Consider the following 21,524-nt stretch of genomic DNA (forward strand, 5'->3'; position numbering starts at 1 on the left):
CTAAATAGATGTGACCAGTGATTCTCCCCTACTTATACTAGTTCATTGGCTTTTGTTTGCCTCTAAGGATTATTAGCAAAATATATCTTCTCTATTTGGGGTCTTCCAAATTTCTACCTCATCTCCTATTACTTGTTATTCCTTTCTCTCAAATCTGCTCTGTAACCTGTACATGCCATTCCATTTCTGACATCTAACTTCCCATGTGCAGTTTTCCTTGCCTGGTAAATCCCCTCAGCCTCCTCTGTTTTGCCTGTTGTTCCTTTCCAAAGCCTATGTCAGGCAATTTACTTCTGTCCTGTGAAATTGATTCCTTCTTTTTACTATCATAACCTCTATCTCCATGACAAGTAACAATTGCTTTAAGGATTCAGATGATTGCCTCATAGGCTTTTCTCCCTTCATATTAGATAGAGTCCTGTGAAGAGAGTAGGTAGGGCCTTCGTAATCCAGACTCTAGTAGTTTCCTATTTCGGTGTTGAGGAAATTGACAGCCCTACACACAGCCCATGACAAGTAACATTTGCTTTAAGGATTCAGATGATTGCCTCATAGGCTTTTCTCCCTTCATATTAGATAGAGTCCTGTGAAGAGAGTAGGTAGGGCCTTCGTAATCCAGACTCTAGTAGTTTCCTATTTCGGTGTTGAGGAAATTGACAGCCCTACACACAGGCACATGACCCAGTGAGTTCCTAGAGGGCAGTAGTAGCTGCCTTATCGATTCTTGTACTTCACACATGAATGTGTTTAAGAAATGTAAACTTTGCCAGAAGAGTCTTCCCAAGTGTTTGTTGATAACAGAATTCTTTGACTAATCCTAGTGACTACAGTGAAACAAGCCAAAATTAGGTTTACTATTTTCTACTGGAACATTCATATAGGAGCAGCTATATGCCCAGCTGCTGTATTAATGATACTATCTTATTTCCTAATCTAGGTCTGAGAAACATCTTGCCTATTACAACAGCAAAGGTGCCAATTGTAAAGTTCTTCCATTTGAGAAGTGGTCTGGAAGTGGACATCAGTTTGTATAACACATTGGTAAGATATTCTCTAGGCTTTTTCTTTAGGAAGATTTAAAAGAGAATGTATGTCTCTTAATTTACAAAATCTCCAGTATAAGCTGTTCATTTCATTTTATTCATTTTTTCAGTAATTATTTATGAGTGCTTGCTGTGTTACTGGCAATTTTCTTAGGCTGGGGATATAACAGAGAATTGAGTTACTGTTAGTGTTCATTTAAAATGAGGTCAGAGCAACAGGTACTTTTTGTTTGGTTTGAACTGTTTTAAATTTGAAGTTTGTGTGTTTGTCTTTGGTCTCCTACTTCAAGACTTTATGGGACTTCTCTGGCTCCTAAGAACATTTGATTTAAATAATCCCAGGTGGGTTGGGAGAATCTTCCATCTACTTAAAGGGAACTGATTATTTTAATAGCCCTTATTTTCTAGGAATGTTCGAACTAAGGAAATATTATTATGGATATCATTAAATCAAATGTCATGTATAATTCTTAATTATTATCTAGTAAGTTAATGAAGCTTGTCTTTGGGGAAAAATGCTTTCAGTCTAAAATGTCTTCATCCTAAAATAAATTACAGTGTAAACCTTTTCAGAATATTCCAGCTTAAAACTTTTTCTTCTAATTGATAGCCTTATAGTATAATTTCCCTTTTAACAGGCCCTTCATAACACAAGGCTTTTATCTGCTTATTCAGCCATTGATCCCAGAGTGAAATATTTGTGCTATACCATGAAAGTATTTACAAAGGTGAGTATGCTTCCTGTTGTGATTTATCAGGTAGTTTCACTGCATCTTCAGACTTTGTAGAAAACATTAAGTCTATATTTTTTCTAAAGAACCATACCCATGACAAATTCTTCTTTTAACTACTTGGGAAACCCTACTGAGCAATCTAAAGTTTTGTTGTCTTAAATTTTACATGGTAATATGATCTTGTTTGTGGCTGATTGTTCTACTGCTTTGTTGGGTTCTTTGTTTTGGTTTTGGGCTTTTTCTTTGTTTTACTTTATCTTTGATAGTCTTTCGATTGGTCTCATTTGGTTTTGTTGGCATATTTTAGCATTTGAAAATAATTTTTATTAGTACCCTATAGAAGCACCTTACTTTTAACGATAATAGAATAGCTGCAAAACAGAAAACATTGGTGATCTTTGCTTTGTTCCTCGATTTTCTTTCCTTTAGATGTGCGATATTGGTGATGCATCTAGAGGCAGCTTATCGTCATATGCATACACGCTTATGGTGCTATATTTTCTCCAGCAGAGGAATCCACCAGTCATTCCTGTCCTTCAAGAGGTATTAGTAAAAGAAATTGTATTTCTCATTTATAAAGCTGGGTCATCTTTGAGCCCTCTTCCTTCTCAAAAATTCCATGATTCTGTAGTTAAATTTTTAACTGTTTTTCTACAAGTTTTTGTATCAATGCATTAAGTTTGTAATCCATACTAATAGTTTAAAAATTAATTGCAGATATACAAAGGTGAAAAGAAACCTGAAATATTTGTTGATGGCTGGAATATTTATTTTTTTGATCAAATAAATGAACTGGTACGTATTTTAAGAGTAAAGATTTTTTTTTACATCCTTGACTAAAAGTTAACTATGCTGTAGTGTAGTTGGTCAGCAACTCAGATTATCACTTGTTATATTTATTTATATTATGTTAGTAAAAAAATCTAGCATATACAGATGTTTCCTTTGAAAACATTTTTACTAAGCCAGGTGAGTTTTTAGGGACTATTTATATCCATAATTTCTTTAATGCCTTAGTAATTCCAAACAGTTCAGTAACTTTATTCCAAATGAACAAATATTTGCTCTGTGGTTTTGTACAGAGAGTTTGGAAAGACTTTGCGTTATCACCAAGGCTCTTAAAGTTTATTTACAGATTCTTCCACTAACATGCATTCTGAGACTTGACATTTAAAACCCTGGGCTCTCCCTATTTCCAGGTCATAGAGTAGAGTTTAATAAACTCATGTAAATGGTATTTTCAATGTGAAAGAAAAGTTATATAAGTTACATTTTTTATATATTTAAACTCTAGTTAATTAGAAATAAGTCTAAATTTACTTCATAAAAATACAGTTGAATATCGATATTAATATTCATGATATCTCTTGTTCCCGTCTATTTCTAGCCCACCTGTTGGCCAGAATATGGAAGAAATACAGAATCTGTTGGGCAGCTCTGGTTGGGACTTCTTCGTTTTTATACAGAGGAATTTGATTTTAAAGAACATGTTATTAGCATCAGAAGAAAAAGTCTGCTTACAACTTTTAAGAAACAGTGGACCTCGAAATACATTGTTATTGAAGGTGCAATTAAAATCAAAACTTAAAGTTGAATAGAATATAGAGTTTGAACTATAAAGGCATTGTTCTTCATCGTCCCAGAACTCTTCCAGGGCAGTCCCTGAGCCACTGATTGGGATGTGCAGCACAGCCATCCCGTTACTGTCTGCATTAGGTAGAGGTGACAGTTTGCAGCCTAAAGATTTATTTTTAAGTGACTGATGCCCCAGTGTGGGGCCTCTCACAAATCTAAAAGTCTTTGGTCACCATGACAAATCTTTTACTATTGTCGAAGACTTACTGGAGAATAAGGAAGGTCACAATAGAGATAAGCCAGCTTCAAGATAAATGGAACTTTAAAAACCTAATTGAGGGTTTGAAGAGTGCTACTACTAGTGAATTTTCAAGATCTTTATTTGCTATTAATGGAAGATTCTGCTATTAGTACCATTTGATGTTTGTAAACTGACTATTTTCAGTTTGTGAAATTTTAATTTTAAAAACAAAAAAATGGAGTTTAAATGCTTATAATGAACTGAGAAATGGCTTAAATATTTTGTTGATTTTAATCTTTAATCCTTTTTTTTTAATATTGTCTTATCACCTAAATAATATGTGTTACTCTAGGTTATGCTTTCATCATTACTTCTGCCTAGTGACAGTATTATAATGTGAACATTTGTAAAATGAAATTCAGATCACAATGAGTTATAGATGTGGTTTTAACTTTTTAGTATCTCATATGGCCAAAACATAGAACTTTGTTTTATCCTGTTCATTGTCTCAGTGGGTTCTCATGGTCTGCCAATTTTTGATGTTTTGCTTTTAATTTTGGAAGCATTATTATCTTTACTTTTCCAATGAGCCATTGGAATAGGATAAACTTAAAGACTTTTAACTAGCTGTCCTAGAGTTGAGAAATTTTAGTGGTGGTAGTAGCAGTGTTTGTACCTATACAGTAGTTTAAGATTATAGTATCTCTGCTACCCCAAGCAAACAACCAAAAATATGTACACATATACACACATAAAAATCACCAGAAGAAAGCATGACCAAACAAACCACCAAGGAAGAAAACTTCTCATAGTAATATTTTTTTTTTTTAGGCAAGGCAATCCTTGGTTGACCTCACAGATTTCAAGGACCTTGTCAGCTTACAATCTCTTATTTTTTCATTTTTTTTTTTTTACACCTACAGAACCTGGTCTTCTTAGATGGTCTCCCATTAAAGTACTAACCAGCCCCAACCCTGCTTAGCTTCTGAGATCAGATGGGATCGGGTTTGTTCAGGGTAGCATGGCCTTAGATTCATAGTAAATAAAAGTGTAGGGCTATGCTGAGGGAAGGATCCTATGCTCCGGTACTGTTAGTGAGATACCCTGGTCATCCTACATTGGAATCATGACAGATAACCAAAAGGGTGCCTCTTTTTGCTTCTTTACTGTTTTTGTATATGTGTGAAATTCTTCTTTTTTCAGCGCAATGATCCCCCAAAAGATTTTATGGCTTCTTTGCTTTCTTGAATAGGTTTTTAGGCATTTATAGGAAATAAATATCTATATATTATGTTTAAATTATGAATTATTTTAAATTACTTATAAACTAGGTTATTGATTTAGAAAGTGCTTTACACTCATTTATTTTACCAATTTTTTCAGTTTTCATATCTTTGAAATCATCTTTTTCATCATTCTACTAGTTTGTGGGTCATCTAACAAATAATGTTGCAGACCACAACATATATGCACTCAACTAAGATGTTCGAGTGTAGATACTTGTGATTTTATGGGAGTTCTTATATGAAGCTTTTACTAGAAATTGAGATCCAAGTAGCCATTGCTTGTGTTATGTTTTAATTTATCTTAAGAGTGCATTTTATGATATCCATGATGAATTATTTTCTAAAGTGATCTTTAAAAAGCTTGTTAGTTGGCAGGAACATTTAGCACTAAAATGTTTTAAATATATTTGTGATCTCTATATGAATCTAACACTAACATCAAGTAATATCAGGTTAATATTAGTCTTCTCCAAACAATATTTTATTCAGAATAAAACAACTCCTCGAATATGGATGACTTTATAAGGATTCAGATATGAAGCAACACCCTCTTCTGATGGACACTTTTGAGAAAAAAACTTGCCTTAGATTCAGGAATATATATTACTTAGCTGTATAACCTATTTGAAACTCATTAAAAAGGAATTCATTTAATATTTTTATTAATGACTAATTATAGTGGGATTTTTATTTTGATTATCTTATCCTTTTTTTTGTTATTGTTAACTTAGATCCTTTTGATTTGAATCATAATCTTGGAGCTGGATTATCAAGGAAAAGTAAGTTAACTTTGTTTGTAAATATTAATGTGATCTCCTTTCCTTTTAATCCATCTAATTGAGCACTTACTGTTTTCTTCTTAGTGACAAATTTTATAATGAAAGCATTTATTAATGGCAGAAGAGTGTTTGGTATTCCAGTTAAAGGATTTCCAAAGGATTACCCCTCAAAAATGGTAAGTGTCTGTTGGAAATACCAAAAAAAACAATTCTAAGAACCTTTGTTAATCACCAGGTACACTTTACTTTAGTAATTACTTAAATGCTCTGAAAGTCTGGTAGTATAGGCAAGAGAGACAATTACAACACAAATTCCTAAAAACCTTTTTTGAAACATCCCTGTTTTGAGGCAATTTTTCAGAACAGGGAGAAATAGCCAGAACTAGCATTTGGGTGGAAAAATTAATAATTTTGGTGCTGCTTCTTTTCCCTGGTAACACAGATAGGTGGCGCTGTTGTGTCACCAGTATTCCGTTTATGCCAGCCTCTGCCAAGCCCAGTTGGCACATATATGAGGACATCCTCCACTCTCATATGAAGTCTAGATGTTTTGCATCTGCTGGCAAAGATTAATAAATCTCTTAATGGGACTAGGAGAGAGACATTGTTCCTGTGCTAGAAAACAGTCTGTTCTGAGGTAAACTGATACTCAGGTTTCTATGGAACCGCACTCATTGAAAACAAAACGAAATTACACTGTGAACATTTATTTCAGTGAGAGGAAGGGGCTTAGGAGCCAGAGGGTTTTATGTTTAAAGTCATGTTTTTCCGCATTAATTTTCTGAATAAAACACTTTTAATGAACCTTAAGCATATGTTTATATAACCATATTCAGCATTTGATTACATCTGGGCATCTAGCATTTGCTAGATAATATTGTGGCAGTCTTCTAATGCTTCTGAAACTTATTCAAACATCACCTGGGGATTTTGTTAAATGCAGATTCTAATTCAGGAGGTCGGGGCCAGGGGCCCACAACTTCGTATTTCTTACAAATTCCCAGGTAATATTGATGCTACTGGTCCCCACCTTAATTTCGGTGACAGAGAGGCTAGAGTCCAGATCGTTGTCTTTCCTTTCTTCTGATATTTTTCCTCAGAAGCCACAACAAAGCAACAACACATAGCTCCTTTCTTTTTCTCTATAATCCATGTAATACAAATCATGTTTTTCATTCATTATGTTTTAATCTTTTCATTCTTTTGAGAAAAACGAAACCTTTACACTTGGCTTAATTTTTCTCAAGTCCTGGGGCAGCTGACTCATGGGGATATATAATGCTCTTATTTAGATTTGTGCTGGGGAAAAAAGCTACCTCTATGATTAAGGTTAAACAGAGTTCAGCATGATGAAAAGGAATAAACAAATGCAATTTAAAACTCTCCTGAATTAAATCTCTTAATGATTTCAGATTTTGAAATTAAACAGTATAAATAATATTTACTAAAATAACAGTATGTCAGTGTTGAGATATAAGATCCCTGAATGTTATCAGGTTAGTTTTTGTATTTCGATCTCACATTAATAGTTCAGATTTGTATATATTTATGTTTTGCTAGGAGTACTTTTTTGATCCAGATGTGCTAACTGAAGGAGAGCTTGCCCCAAATGATAGATGTTGCCGAATTTGTGGGAAAATTGGACACTTCATGAAAGACTGTCCTATGAGGAGAAAGTAAGTAAATGTACAAAAGAGGTGGTTTTGTTTTTATGTTCTTACTGGGCCAGTTTTTAAAAGAGGTTCTATTACAACAAAATTAACTTGTAAGAAATTCAGCACTTCAAAGATAAATTTAAGATTTTTTACAATAAAAATGACTTGAGTTAAAATGTCGCTTTAAATGTAGATGACAAGGATTGACTCCAGTGTTCAGGTGACAGTCTCCCAATCCCTTTTCTTAATTTTAGTCGTGACCCTAGTCATTACTCAGTCATTTGGCCATCAGCCTCTCCAGCCAGGATGGAGGAAGAAAATAAAAAACTAAAATTCTTCCCTTTTACAGCAGTGAGAAATTCAGGATCATTTCATCAGTCAATGAAAAGTAAAATTAGTTCTTTCAGGATGTCAATAACACTTTTTAATGTACAATAACTGGGTGTGCCATATTGAGATTTAGACTCACTGACAGTTTACAGACTAAAGTATCCTTCATTTGTACACAGTGTAATCCTTAATAACTGACTCAGTTTGGTCATCGTGCTTTCTTCTGGTGATGTTTGCAGGAGGGCAAAGGGACGTTTTTGGTTGCTCACTTGGAACATATTTGGGTGGTGGTGCTGTTTTTAACTGGACAATAATATGCTCATTTAAAAACATGCCACTTAAAATAAGTCACCATCTAGAATTTGAAGCCCTTATTTAGTACTTTTGTTTTTATTCAGATAATAGTCACTGATGGTGTTAGACAAGGAAGAAATTATTTTAACATTTTAGGAACCTAAATCTCCTTGCAATCATTATTTCCTTGTGAACTTAAAGTTTCATGTCTCAAATTTCTGGTGTCTAAAAATGCTAATAGGTGAGAAGGTTCAAGAAATCACGCAAAGGATAAGTTGAGTTTCTTTATATCAGTATCAAAGTAGGTGTTGAACCAAGGAGTTCCATTAATTGCAAAAACTGGTTTTACAGCATTGGAGTAATTGTGAAAATGGGAGGGGGTGGGGTGGGGCAGTGGGGAAGCCCTGAGGTTGCTTCTTAATAGAAAAGGTGGACTTAGATTTGTTAAATTCTTATTTTGCCCTCTGTTACCTTCCATTTCTGGTTATTTCCTAAACCTGGAATTGTCTTAATATTTTGTTACGTTTCTGTTTAGATTTATCTTAATAGTATTATATCTCTGCTCCTATAGAGTGAGACGACGGCGAGATCAAGAAGATACCCTGAACCAAAGATACCCTGAGAACAAAGAGAAAAGAAGCAAAGACGACAAAGAAACTCAAAACAAGTACACAGAGAGGGAGATGTCAACAAAAGAAGAAAAGCCTGTGCAGTGCACACCTCAGAAAGCCAAGCCAGTGAGGGCAGCTGTCGACCTGGGGAGAGAGAAAATGCTCAGGCCACCATTGGAAAAATGGAAGAGACAGGATGACAAAGACTTAAGAGAAAAACGTTGTTTTATTTGTGGAAGGGAAGGGCACATTAAAAAGGAATGCCCACAATTTAAAGGCTCTCCAGGTATGGACACCAATCACACCTTGATGTTTGCACTCACATCTCAAGGGAAATCTCTTTTGTAGAGTTCTTTTACTATTTTAGTTATATTTATTACTCTAACAAATCTAATTACTCAAAAAGATTTTATTTTTAAGAAAGTGAAGTCTCCCACTCCCCTTTCAATTCTGATCTTCTATGGTCTTAATCACGTATTCCTGGTTTTATTTAGAGGCTTATGGAAGTCATTTAGTTGACTTTTTAAATAAGATTATCAATGAAGTGAAAACCCAGTCATCCCCAGTACCTAAAAAATGTAGCCTGAGTGACTATGAAACAAGCTATAACTTGAGCTTCGCTACTTAGTATGTGCACTTTTGATATCAAAGCACTGCCCAGCCATGGAGAAGGCATAAAGTTACCTCAAGACACTGTACTGTGTACAGTGAGCCATTTGTATTTCTATTTAGTTACATTCATGCGCATGCATAGAAAAGGGACTAGAAGGAAATAGGTTACACAGTTAACAGTGATTCTAACTGCAGAGGAGAATTAGGAAGATTTTATCTTTAGATTTTATCATTTAACTGTTTTTCTGCAGTAAGCACGATTAATATGATGAGGAAAAAGTATATTGTCAGTAGTTCAAAATCATCTATAAATCTTGCCCCTTTAAGTTGTTAGATCTGAATTGGCCTGTTGTATTAAATGTGTCGAATGTTGAGAGCACCTTTTTAACAGACTGTTAAGAGTAGGGATACTTTGTGTATATATAAGTTATGATTTACAAGAAATGTATACATTTTCACTCAGAACAAACCTGCAAAACGACGGGCTTTGATTAGTTCAGAAAAGAAACTCTGAGACATAATTTTTTTGATTAAAGTAATAACCCCGTTCCTGTCCTTGATCGTGTATATTTGTGGACATCATAAAGAAGTGTCAGCACTTATGACAGTTTCCTTAAAATGCTCACTCTAGTGTTAATTGTTCCTGGGACACTAATACCTCTTTCTCATTTTATTATATATCAGCAATAAAGTGTCTCTTTTTAAGACAGAAAATTTTAGATCATGTATAATTTTTTTTCCCCAAAAAGAAGCTTTCTATGGCAAGAAATATATTTTTAAATTATTTAATTATTGGTTTTAAAAATAGGACTTAAGTGTTTGTGGAAAATACAGTTTGTCCTACTTTTAAGAAACTCAGATAAATTCAAATTTAAACTTTTTTGCCCTGACTTGGAACATAGGCCAGGATCAGATGATTCTCTTTTATAATTCTAAGAGGTAAATACATTTAAAAGAAATTAAACTACTAGAAAAGCTGATATTCATTGAGTGCTTACTTTGGGTCAGGCACTATTTTAAGTACTTTTCATGGGTAATCTCATCTAATTTTCACCACAGCCCCATTAAATGTGATATTATTAATGTCCCTGTTCACAGATGAGGAAACTATAAACAATATAAATAAGATGTAATAAAATTTTACCAAAATTATTTTTGTAAGCTACCCTTCAGAGGAGCTTGAAGCACATATAATTGTGTTCCTCTTAGGTACAACAGAGTGGTGAAGGAATACCCCTACAGTCCCCCAGCATTGATGAATTTCCTCTTCTAGTGAGTTTTAAGTTTACTAGTAGAGCTCTCAAAACAGAGCAGTGGCAGTGATTCTGGCAGGCTGGGGCAGCAGCAGCAAATCAAAGAGAGGATATCTTCAGGCAGAAATAGAGTATTATCACCCTAAGGAAAAGCACTAGAATCTTGTTTCTTCAGAACATAGTATTTATTTACACATGAAAATCAATGATTTCTCATATTATAAAAGTAAAATGAGGGAGGGGTGGGGCTAGAGTATGGTGAATTTCCTCCAGTAGCCATTAAAATTAATCAGCTGCTTCTTCCTGTCTAAAAATTATACAGCTCCCTCTCATTTCTTCAAATACATTATTGTTTTGTCCACACAATATACCGAGTGGAGCTTCTGTCATATCAACAGAAAATCTTTCTGTGAAAGTTTGAAAACAGGTCGTCTGCTTTTAATTTAAAGTAGGAACAGAAAGTGCTAATTTCTTTCTCGGGTATGTCTAAATCAGGTTGTGTATTTGGAGCCCCTTCTTCACCTAGCCCTTTGAGACCAGCTGGCACATTTGTTCAGGTAAACCTAGCTCAAACCTGAGCAAGGAGCCTTTCCGTCAACTGTCTATTCAGCAAACATTTACTGATTGCTGGCCGCTCTGTGCCTGGTCTACGAGGTGCTGGGTAAGCCCAGGCCCTGCCTCCTTCCTTCTGGCTAACCCTCTGGACTCCCTTACTCTGCCCTCAGCATAGTGCATCAAGGAGGCTTGCTATGCACCAGATGGCAGGGCGCGCTTAAAGGATTCCTGCATATGTATGTGTCTTGCTTTTCAATTAACTTGCAAGGTTCTGCCACCCACATGCCTAATTTCAGCTCTCCTTGGATATGGTTAGCTTTAAGGCTGTTTCAGATATTCCTTTCAATTTTGTAAACCAGTCTATTTCATTTTTTAGGCAGTGCCTTTACATGAAGACAAAAAGAAACAAAAAACAACTATATTTTTGAGTCCCCAGTCAGGTATGTGGGTTTTAAAAAAATGTATGTTATTTTATTTACTGCATAGTTTACCACATGCCTTTCAGACCCTTCTTTTGAATAAGTGGTTTTGACAGGGATTGGACTTCAGAATCACTTGGGGAACTTAAAAAATACTGTTGCCTGCCCCCACCTTCATTCCCTAAATCAGATGCTTCAAGGGTTAGGCTTGGGCCTTTGTATTTTTTAAGTATTCTAGGTGATTCTTATACCATCCCTAAATAGAAACATAGTCTTTAATTAATCTGTTCCTCTCTGATGCTTTTTGTTACTACTTCGAAATTGCCACTTGTCAGCAGTATAATCTTCACCATGAACCGAAGTAAGGAAAGAAATTAATTGTTGGCCTCAACTCTACACTGTCACTCAGCTAAAGTCATTTATTCATTTCTTCAACAAATATTTATTAAGCCCTCCCACCTACCCACATTCTTGTCAGAAGAGATACATAAATATTTCCTGTAATGACAGATTCTAAGAACTGTAAAGCAGGAAAAGAGAAAAAGAATACTGGATAGAGAGATGACTTTTCTGATAAAGTGATTTAAATTTAAGCAAAGAATCAAATGGAAAGAAGGAGCAGTTCAAAGGGAAATTGAAGTTAAACTGTCATAGCAGAACTAAAAACAGTTTTTGTCCTCTGGCATCACTGAGTAGAATGAGCAGGGGGAGGGAGGTGGGCAGATTAGATGGATCTGGATCAGTAGCACCTTCAGCAATGGTAGGGACATTTTTTTTTTCTCAAAACGAGATGGGCAGCTGTTGGAGGGTTTTGAGCAAAGTAGTAGTATTATCTGAATTGTTTTAAAAGGGTCATTATGGCTGCTGCAAGGAGGTGAGGGTAAAAATTCAAATCAGCAAGGAGGCTCCTGAAGTAGTTCGAGGGAGAGATGGTGACAACTTAGACTTGGGTGGAAGTGGTGGAGGAAATGAGGGCTGGTCATGTTCTGGATACAGCAGGTCCATGAATAACATTTTGTTCAACATTTCATTACAGCGTTAAGGTAGGAACTTAACTCTTGTTTATATTGATTAGCCTATGATGAATTGGTTTCATACATGGTTTCATTTATGTGGTAGAACCTATCCACGACATTGAGGACTTAACGGTATTTTAAAGGTAGCACCAATATGATTTGTTGATGGGTTGGATGACAAAATATGACAGGAAAATGAATCAAGGTGACACTATGATATTTGGCCTGAACAGCCAGAAAAAATGGAGGTTGAATTTCTTCTGCTGGGGAACACTCAGGAAGAGCATTTTGTGGGGAGAAAGCTAAGTTTTAGACACATAAGTTTAAGAGACCTGCTAGATGTCTGGGCCGAGATGCTGAGTAGCCAGTTGGATATTCGAGCCTCCAGGTGGAGGTACAAATTTGAGAATTATCAGTGTATAGACAGTATTTAAAGACCTGGGTCTGAGTGAGGTCCCCTAAGAAGTAAATGCATATAGAAAAGAGAAATTTAGAGGCTCAGGGAAAATAAACAAAGGAGACAGGAAAAATGGTCAGGGAACAGAAGCAGCAAGAGAGCTGGGACCTGGAGTCTAAATGGAGAAAGTACCTCAAAGAGAAGAGATTGACCATTTGTGCTGATTGCTGCTCATAGATCTCATATAGTTGACTGGAGGATTAAGCATTGGATTTGGCAATGCAGAAGTCACTGGTGACTTTGAAAAGAGCCAGTTTTTTGGAGTAGAGGGGAGAAAAAACTGATTGCAGGGAATTCTAGTGAGAAATGCTGGAAAAGGAATTATAGGCAATGTAACTTCAGCTGTAGGTATAAAAGCACCAGGTTCCCCCTTCCCACCAGGTCCCCAGGTCTATGGACAGAGAGTAAAGGGGAGGGGAAACCCAGGAGGCTCTGAAGGTCTTTTTCTGATGTTTCAGGAGTGCTTTTGAGTCCTGAAGGGGAAGGGAGAAAATTGAGGGGAAAAAGTAAAGTAACTTTAACATACTAAGCAACTTTTCTAGATTTTTTTAGTGAAAAGAGATTGAACTATGAACTTGATAATAAACGTTCTGAGTTCTGGCTTGCAGATACTCTTAGTAACTTGGCTTTTTATCTCCCCCGCCTCCCCCCACCCCACATTCTCCCTTCTCTGCTCCCCCATCCCTCCCTCCCTCTCCCTCTCTCCGTTCTCATCTTGTTCAATAAAGTAAGGTTAAAGGAGAGAAATTATATAAGCAAGTAAAGCATGTGTAGTCTTTTTACTTGATTGTATAATTTGTGAGAAAAGTTAGGTTTTTTGAAATTTAAAACTTCAAGATAATCTGACATTTTTGTATGTCATGTAAAACAACTCACAACTTTTATGTATTATATATTGCTAATGTGCAAACAATTGTTTGCTTTTAGATTGGAAAGATGCTGTGTTAGTTACAAAGTGTAAAGTCAGACCGTCTCTACCATCAAGTGTCAGTTATGGAGAAAAAGCACTCTGAGATCCTCAGCAGCCTCCTAAATCCTCAAGTAAAGAGAGCTCCTCTCTGCTTTTACCAGCCCAGTCTGAAATAAGTCAGGGCACAGTGATCTCAACCTGGGAAAGCTAAGAAAGCTCCAGGAGAGAAATGTATAGTTGTCTCTATTTTGAATGTTAACAGGAGAAAAATAAATGGAATTATTAAGTTATTTAACTACTTCCATTTTTCTTAGTACCAAGGTGAATTATCTCAAATGTATAAAATCTAAAAAATAGCATTTACTTTTAAGATACATGAATTTTACAATTTCTTTTAATGATTGGGGGCACATTTGAAGTGGGATCAAGTCTTTACAATCAAAATTGAAAAGACATGGGGGTTGAGGTTGGTGTACAGAGTGAGGTCAGATGATTCAAATAGAAGGAAAAATCTTTAAAAGAATTGCCACCTTTATTCAAAAGGGGAATGGTGTACATGAAAAGCAGAGAAACAAGAGGCCCAAAGAGAAAGTTAGAGCAGCTGTTTCCTGAGAATGTTTTATGATTGTTCTCAGTAGAATGCATGGACTTAAAAACAAGGAAAATTCTACTGGGAAACCCCCGAAATCAAATAGGCAGAAGTAAAATGAGAGTGGGACCTATTGTGAGACTCATTGATTGACAATGAGAGCAGCCATGAAAGATAGATGAGGAAATTGACAGGTTGCCCCTGGAAGAGCATTGTTTCCCACATTCTGTGAGTTTGAGGGTCGCATAGTCAGCCAGCATACATAACAAAAAAGAGTATCGATTTTACAAGTTTCAGCCTTGAATAGATATTTCTAGAACATTTATATAGGAAAAATACTGATTCTTGCTTAGTCATTTTTTTGCCGAGGATAAAGTGTTTTAAGAGCATCGGCTCTGCAGTCAGATTGCATGATATGATTTCTAGCTTTGTGATCTTGAAAAACCTACTTAGCTTCCACTTGCCTCAGTTTCCTCATCTGTTATAAGGGGATGATAATAATAAATAATACCTGACTTGTAAGGATGTTGAGAAATCCATGTAAAAGCACTTAGAACAGCACCTGCAGGTAGGAAGAAGAGAGTAGAGATTTGTGGGGATGGTGATTGCATTGATATTCCTACAGGGCTTGTATCAGCATTGCTCCTGCTAAAGGTTTTACTATCTTGCAAGTAGAATTGTATTGTAGTTTTATAAAAAAATTTTTAAGTGGTGGTAGAATACAGATGTTGGTCATTATACCTAGAAATGACGTTACCAATTGACAGTAAGTTAAGATTTCTGTAATTATCTTCTGAGTAAGAGACTTACATATTTATAAATCTTTCGAGAAACTAAAACTTAAATTTACTACAGGAAGAAATTAATACAATATTGGGGTGGGACCATTTATAGGTAGTTAAAAGCTATCCTTTCCATTAAATTAAACTCTTCATGTAAGTATATGACAGCTATTAAGACTGTGAAATTTATCCATGGCAAATTTACCTAAATTATATATGTTGTTACAAGTATGAAATGTGTCTCAACTATTTCCCCAAAGCTCTTCCTTTCCACAGTATGATACACAGGTAGCTTCCTAACGAGAGCCTCTTGGTATGGCCAGCCCCTGTTTTTGCACATTAGCTGTTCTGACCTTAGGCAAGAGGTTAGCTTCTTTGAGCTACAGATGTCTTATCTATAAAATTGGAGTAGCATCACCTATCTCCTTGGGTGCTAAGATGCACCTCGTCCATAGAAAGCATTCAGCCAAGTTTTCTTTTCTCTGCTTGATACCTGCTTACATTCCTTTCTATCTACTAGACTGCATATAGTTCTCAACTCTAGATGAAATAGTGAATAGAAAATTTTGTGAATTTACTTGCTCTCATTGCTACCTTCCTCCCCCATGCATGGCTAACACAATGCCTTAGATGTTCAGTAAGTTTTATTGATTAGAGGTGTACTCATTTTGAAGGAATAATAAAGACTAAGTGGGAGAATGGTTAAGAACACGAACTTTTAAAAGTCAGACATACTTGAGTTTGCAGTCCAGCTTGACATTTATTTACTGGTGATGTCACTTCAGCAAGTTATCAAACCTGTCTGTACCTCAGTTTCCTTATCAGTAAATTAGCGCTAACGCCTCACAGGACAACGAGAATTAATTTTTATGTATAAAGCCCATAACACAGCATCTGGCACATACCACTCAATAAATTACACTATGCTTGTTACTGCAGTTAGCAGAGAGTCTCCAACCTTGCTGTAGTTTATTTCTTCTTATAGGACAAGAATATGATGGAAATCTTAATAAAACAAGAGTATGTGGAGATTAGAGAACCATGATTATAAATTGATTTTTATGCATAAGTTATTCTGGTTTACATATAAGAATTTATTCAGTCTGAGAATCTCAAGATACTAACATATTTCTGTTCCTTAACCCTCACCAATTTTTTCTAAAGAAACTACCTCTACCTCTTCATTTATTCCATTTTAATCCCATGTTGCAGTCTTAAAAATTAAAGATGCTATAAGAGATATAATGGATATCTTTTTCCCTCATGATGATGTATACTTATACACTTTTTTCCTTGACTAGAATGTTAAAGCCTATTTACTTAAAAAAAAAAAAAAAGCGGTCTTTATGAAAGTAAATTTAAAATAATAGGAGTATTTTAATTTCTTATTAATGGACTGGCTGTTTTCAAATATTTGGTATATCAGTGTCTAAAACATTTTTGCTGGCATACTCTTCTCAAAATATTGAAAGCCCATATATCTCTTGTATATTTTTAAGTTGACATCTAAATTTTTCATCATAGTCGCAAAGCACATAATTTCAGGGTGGGGCTTGTATGTGTGTGTAAATATTAGCATTTTAAAATACAACTTTTAAATCATCCTTAAATGTATCAAATGAAATAGAAATATCATTGCAGAAATTTTACATCATTTCCTTTTTCTCCTTGAGTTCTTTTGTTTCACTTCACAGAATTTTATCTTAAGATATATTTTTATCATAATATATTTCAGACATTTTATTAATCAGTTTATGATACTTAGATACAACAAAAATATACAAATTGGATTTTTAAGCTTTTTATTGTCTCAAAGTGTAAAAATATTTTCTAAATTGTTTTTACAATTATTAGAATAATATGAGTGATCAAAAATACTATAAATTTTTATTAAAAATTACTTTTTATGTTTACATACTAAAAATGACTGTCATTTAATGAAATAGTTGAGATTTTCCCCCATGCATTTGTGTATTTTTGGATCAGTACTACTTATTGCACAAATGAAACAATGTTCCTTGTTACTGTCCCTAATATTTTTGTTTTTATAGTTGGTAAATATTCAGAAACCTCAGTATTTATAATAGCAAATTTTTAAAAATAGAAATACTCTTAAGAGTTTGGGAATGGAAGATGTATTAACAACAGTGCCACTCAGTTATTTTCATTCATTTTTAATCAAATGACCAAAAATCACATAGTAATATATCATCAAAAATTGTGATGATCATATCATCAACTATCAATGTAATTTTACAAAAGCTAAAAATTTAATCTTTTAACAAAAGTTTAAAAATATTGAAGGTATTCATATTTATCACAGATAACATCATTTTGTTTGCCTTCCTATCTCCCCAGGTTTTTATATCACAGAGCAACATACCACATTAAGATTTGGATGGTTAGGACATATGCCTCTCTTTTATAATAAAGTAAGAGAAGAAGAATTATAAAAGAGAAGTTGGAAAGGAAAACTGGTGTGATTCCTGGGAGCCAGCTGGAAGCTTTGGCCACAAAGGCATTCTCAGAAAGAATTCAGATAGAAATCGAGGGGTTGCAGTTGACTCTTAAAACTCCTTTCCCACTTGTCCTCTTAAGTTGGCTCAGGAATACATGTACCCAATTTTGAAAATCACTGTTTATATAAAACACTATAAAGAATATTAGCCCTGTTATTTCCTCAGGAAAAATTCCCAGTTAGGAGAATGATAAGCTTAAAAGTGTGCACAGTTCAACAGTGGTACCAATAATACCAAATTGAGAGATTGTTGACAATCCCAGAGTTATTCACAACCTGTTTCCCATACCCTCACTTCATTGGGGTAGTCTTTTTTGCCAGTCTTCTTGAATATCTATTATTACCATTGAACTCTTTTAACATTTTTTACATGTTTTTCATTTGCATTTCTTCTTTTACAGCTTTGTATTTTTTTTATTAAGAATATTCATGTTTGTTTTTAGTTCTTTCTACAAAGAAATTCATTCATGCTTTATCAAATGTCACGACATCCTTTACCACCTCCACCGCCAGTTTATTATCCTTTCAACCTCATTTATGATTTGTTTTGCCATGCAGACATTTGTTTGCTTAGTTGTGTGTTTTAGTAGTTTGATCTAGCAAACTTTGGGGTAGTTTCAAGTCATGCTTATACAGTTTTTCTAAATTTCAGATTATATATAAAAATTCATTTATATTTTATTTCTAGTCTTATTTTTTTACATGCAAATCTTTTATATGAAGTTTCTTCAGGTCTGCTGAGATACATAGGGGATTACATGTTTAAGTGATACGGTAATAAGACTTGGTATGATTCTTAGAAAAGAATGGTTTCTTAATATTTTGGGAAAAATGTAGAAAGATACACATAACAACTACCCACCTACTAGAGTATTAGCATTATTTTTTCACATTTTCCATCTTTTTTTAATAAAATATTAAAATAGTGGACGTGCCCTTTCACTATCACCGCCAGGCCCATTCTGTCATGGCTCCCTCCATCCCAGAGGCATTCATCAGTATAAGTTCAGGACCCTTCCAGTTCTTTATTAAAGCTCTTACATATGTATCCTTTAACATATTATCCTTGGTGACTTTTTAAATTTAAATGACATATCATACGCTATAATGCAAATGATCTACAACCTGCTTTTTTATATCTTTAACAAAATGATTTTGAAATTTATATATGTCGCTGTATATAGACTTAGGGTTTTGGGGTGTTTTTTACAGTATTCCATCATATGGCTACGGAATATTTTATGTGTTCATTACCTAGTACATGAGCATTTAAATTGTATCTCATTTTTGCTGTTGTAAACAGTGTTGTGGTAAACAGTCTTGTGTGAATCTCTGTGAGCATAGATGAGAGGTTCTATAGGATTTGTGTACCTAAAAGTCAAATCGTTAGGTCATAGCATATTTGCATATCTGTTTAGGTAGGTGCTGTCAGAATACTCTCTTATTGGTTAAAACAATTGCCATTCCCACCAGCAAGTTTACTTTTGCTTATCTGATGAGAAAAATACTTACATGGTGTTCTAATATATATTTCCTTGACTCTCTTAATGCTAAGCATTTTTTTATATGTTTACTGACCAGTTACAGTTCCTCTTCTGTGAATCACCTGTTCAAATCATTTGCCCATTTTCTTGTTGCATTATGGTTTTCTTATTAATTTGTAAGGGTTCTTCATTTATTCTGAATACTACTCCATTATTATTATATACATTCCAGATATATTCCTCCACTATGTCTTGTCTTCCAACTTGTGTCTGTTGCCACTCCATAGTTTTTAATTTTGACATAATCAAATTAGTTTTCCATGAGTAGTTTTCATAGTCAAGTGGTTTATGTTTTTAGAGTCATCTTTAAGAAATTCTTCCTTAACTTGATGTCATAAAGATATCCATCTCTATTTTCTTCTAATATCTTTAAAATTTTATATTTCCTCTTTAGATCTTTAATATATCTGGATGTGTGTAAAACATAAGGTAGTGATCTAACCTTTTTTCACCTCGAGTGAAAAGCCTATCTTCACTACCTTGTAGAGTGCAGAATATCAAAGATGTGTGCATATGGGCCAACAGAAACTCTGTAGTATAAATACTATAATAGAGGGCTTTGTCTCTTTCTGACTGATGTCACTCATTTTTCACTGTGAGTGGCTTGTCTGGGTGCCCAGCTTTGAAGAATTTGCTTTTGGGGTTTTTATTTGCAATTTTACTTAATATGTTTGCTTGAGAAAATTTAGAAAGTATAGTTAAACAAAATGGAAAGAAAGGTCATTTAGACTTGCACCATTCCAGAGCATTAACTACCATTTAGATTTTGAAAGTAAAATCTTTCCATCTGTTTACATCAGTGTAATAACATTTTTACATTTATCGAGTATTTTCTGTGTGCCAGGTACTGTTCTAGTTGCCTTACGTGTAGTAATTCATTTAATCCTCACAGTAACTCCAAAGGGGTAGGTATATTGCCCTGATTTTATAGATAAGAAAAAAGAGGCACCAAATATGCATCATTAGTGGCTTTTTCATGTGTATGTAATACCTGTAAATATAAAAAATTTACTTTTTTCCCTTTATATTTCACATGTATGTAATATGTGGTTTTATAACCTGCTTTTTTCATGTTGTTATCCTATGCATACCTGTTGTTTTTATAATATGGTTAGTCATAATATCACAGGTCTTGGATATAAATTATTGTATGGTATATATGAATATTCATTTGGCAAGATTTCTACATACCTCCCTATCCTTCTGATTGATCTTCTTTTAAACAATTTGTTGATCAGAAATTGGTATCTTGTTTTAATTTGCATTTCTTTGTCTACTGATACTGAATATTTTTTCATATATTCGTGCTGTTTTTTTCTCTTTCATATATTGCTTGTTCTTTCCCCAGTTATCTATCGGTGTTCATCTTTTCTTTATTGGTTCGTAATTTCTTTGTGTTGAGCATAGTAGGCTTTTTTTATAAGTAAAGCATATGGTAGTGTGCTGAGGAAACACTTTCCCACCCCAAGATTGTATAAATATTTACTATTTCTTATACTTTGATTCTCTTATATTTAATTTTGTAATTCATTTGGAATTTGTAATTCATTTGGGGGGTAATTCCTCCTTACCCCGCAAAATCACTTATTTGACACAATACCAGTTCTTGAACAATCCGTACTTTCCCCCATTGGTTTGAAATGCAACCTTTGTTATATACCATTTTCTTATACATAATCATTTAAGAATTTCTCAGTTTTCTTGTTTCATTGATCTATTTGTTTAGACTCCAGAACAAAAATTATTAACTGTTCTTTGATATGGTTTTAATTAGTAATTCTCATTTCTGTCCTTCACCTGTAAATATAATAAATTTACTTTTTTCTTTTTATATCAATAAGTTATTGCTACAATGTCATCATTCACAGCTTCATGTCTGCAGAGTAATGAGGCAGCATATTTATTTTTGACCAAAGAATTCTCTGCAGTTTATTATATTCAGTTGCAAATGAAGACACTAATCTTCAAAAGTAGAGCCTTTGAAAAGTTCACCTGCACCAATATGGAAATAGTGAACATGGAAATGTATTAAAATGATGTCACTCTAGCAACTTGTCTGCATTTAGAAAGAATTTTGACTAAGCTTATGTTTAATAGATCATGTTTCATGTACTATATGCTTTTTTATATCTAGCCTAATTACTTAATTCAAGACAAGTGACCAATTCCAGTATGAAAAGTTTCTTTGATAATTAACAATAAGAAGCTATTTTGTGGCTTTTGCAATGAAGTGAGGCTTGTTTTATTTATGTTGGGTTTTGTTTTCTCCCCTCCTCTAGGTAGCCTTTCCAGTAAATACATGACTCAGGGAAAAGCCTCAG

At 34.3% G+C, this 21,524-nt stretch overlaps 1 protein-coding gene and 1 pseudogene across 6 annotated transcripts in view; one reads left to right on the plus strand and one right to left on the minus strand.

The window, feature by feature from the left end:
- Window positions 1-21,524, plus strand: part of TUT7 (terminal uridylyl transferase 7) — a 50,117-nt gene extending 28,593 nt beyond the window's left edge. For 4 of the 6 annotated variants that reach the window (XM_025049694.1, XM_025049698.1, XM_025049696.1 and 1 more), the window contains 12 exons: window positions 938-1,041; window positions 1,682-1,771; window positions 2,207-2,320; window positions 2,495-2,572; window positions 3,165-3,342; window positions 5,611-5,658; window positions 5,743-5,834; window positions 7,219-7,334; window positions 8,509-8,834; window positions 10,909-10,970; window positions 11,345-11,408; window positions 17,500-21,446. In XM_025049694.1, coding sequence (XP_024905462.1) covers window positions 938-1,041; window positions 1,682-1,771; window positions 2,207-2,320; window positions 2,495-2,572; window positions 3,165-3,342; window positions 5,611-5,658; window positions 5,743-5,834; window positions 7,219-7,334; window positions 8,509-8,834; window positions 10,909-10,970; window positions 11,345-11,408; window positions 17,500-17,594 — 1,367 coding nt within the window. In that variant the 3' untranslated portion in view covers window positions 17,595-21,446. Of the gene's footprint in view, window positions 1-937; window positions 1,042-1,681; window positions 1,772-2,206; window positions 2,321-2,494; window positions 2,573-3,164; window positions 3,343-5,610; window positions 5,659-5,742; window positions 5,835-7,218; window positions 7,335-8,508; window positions 8,835-10,908; window positions 10,971-11,344; window positions 11,409-17,499; window positions 21,450-21,482 lie in introns of those variants that run through there. The other 2 variants (XM_025049699.1, XM_006916076.3) reach the window with 2 other exon arrangements.
- Window positions 4,508-4,626, minus strand: LOC112483180 (annotated as a pseudogene).

Source organism: Pteropus alecto, unplaced genomic scaffold (assembly GCF_000325575.1).
Source record: "Pteropus alecto unplaced genomic scaffold, ASM32557v1 scaffold206, whole genome shotgun sequence".
Classification (NCBI taxonomy): Eukaryota; Metazoa; Chordata; class Mammalia; order Chiroptera; family Pteropodidae; genus Pteropus; species Pteropus alecto.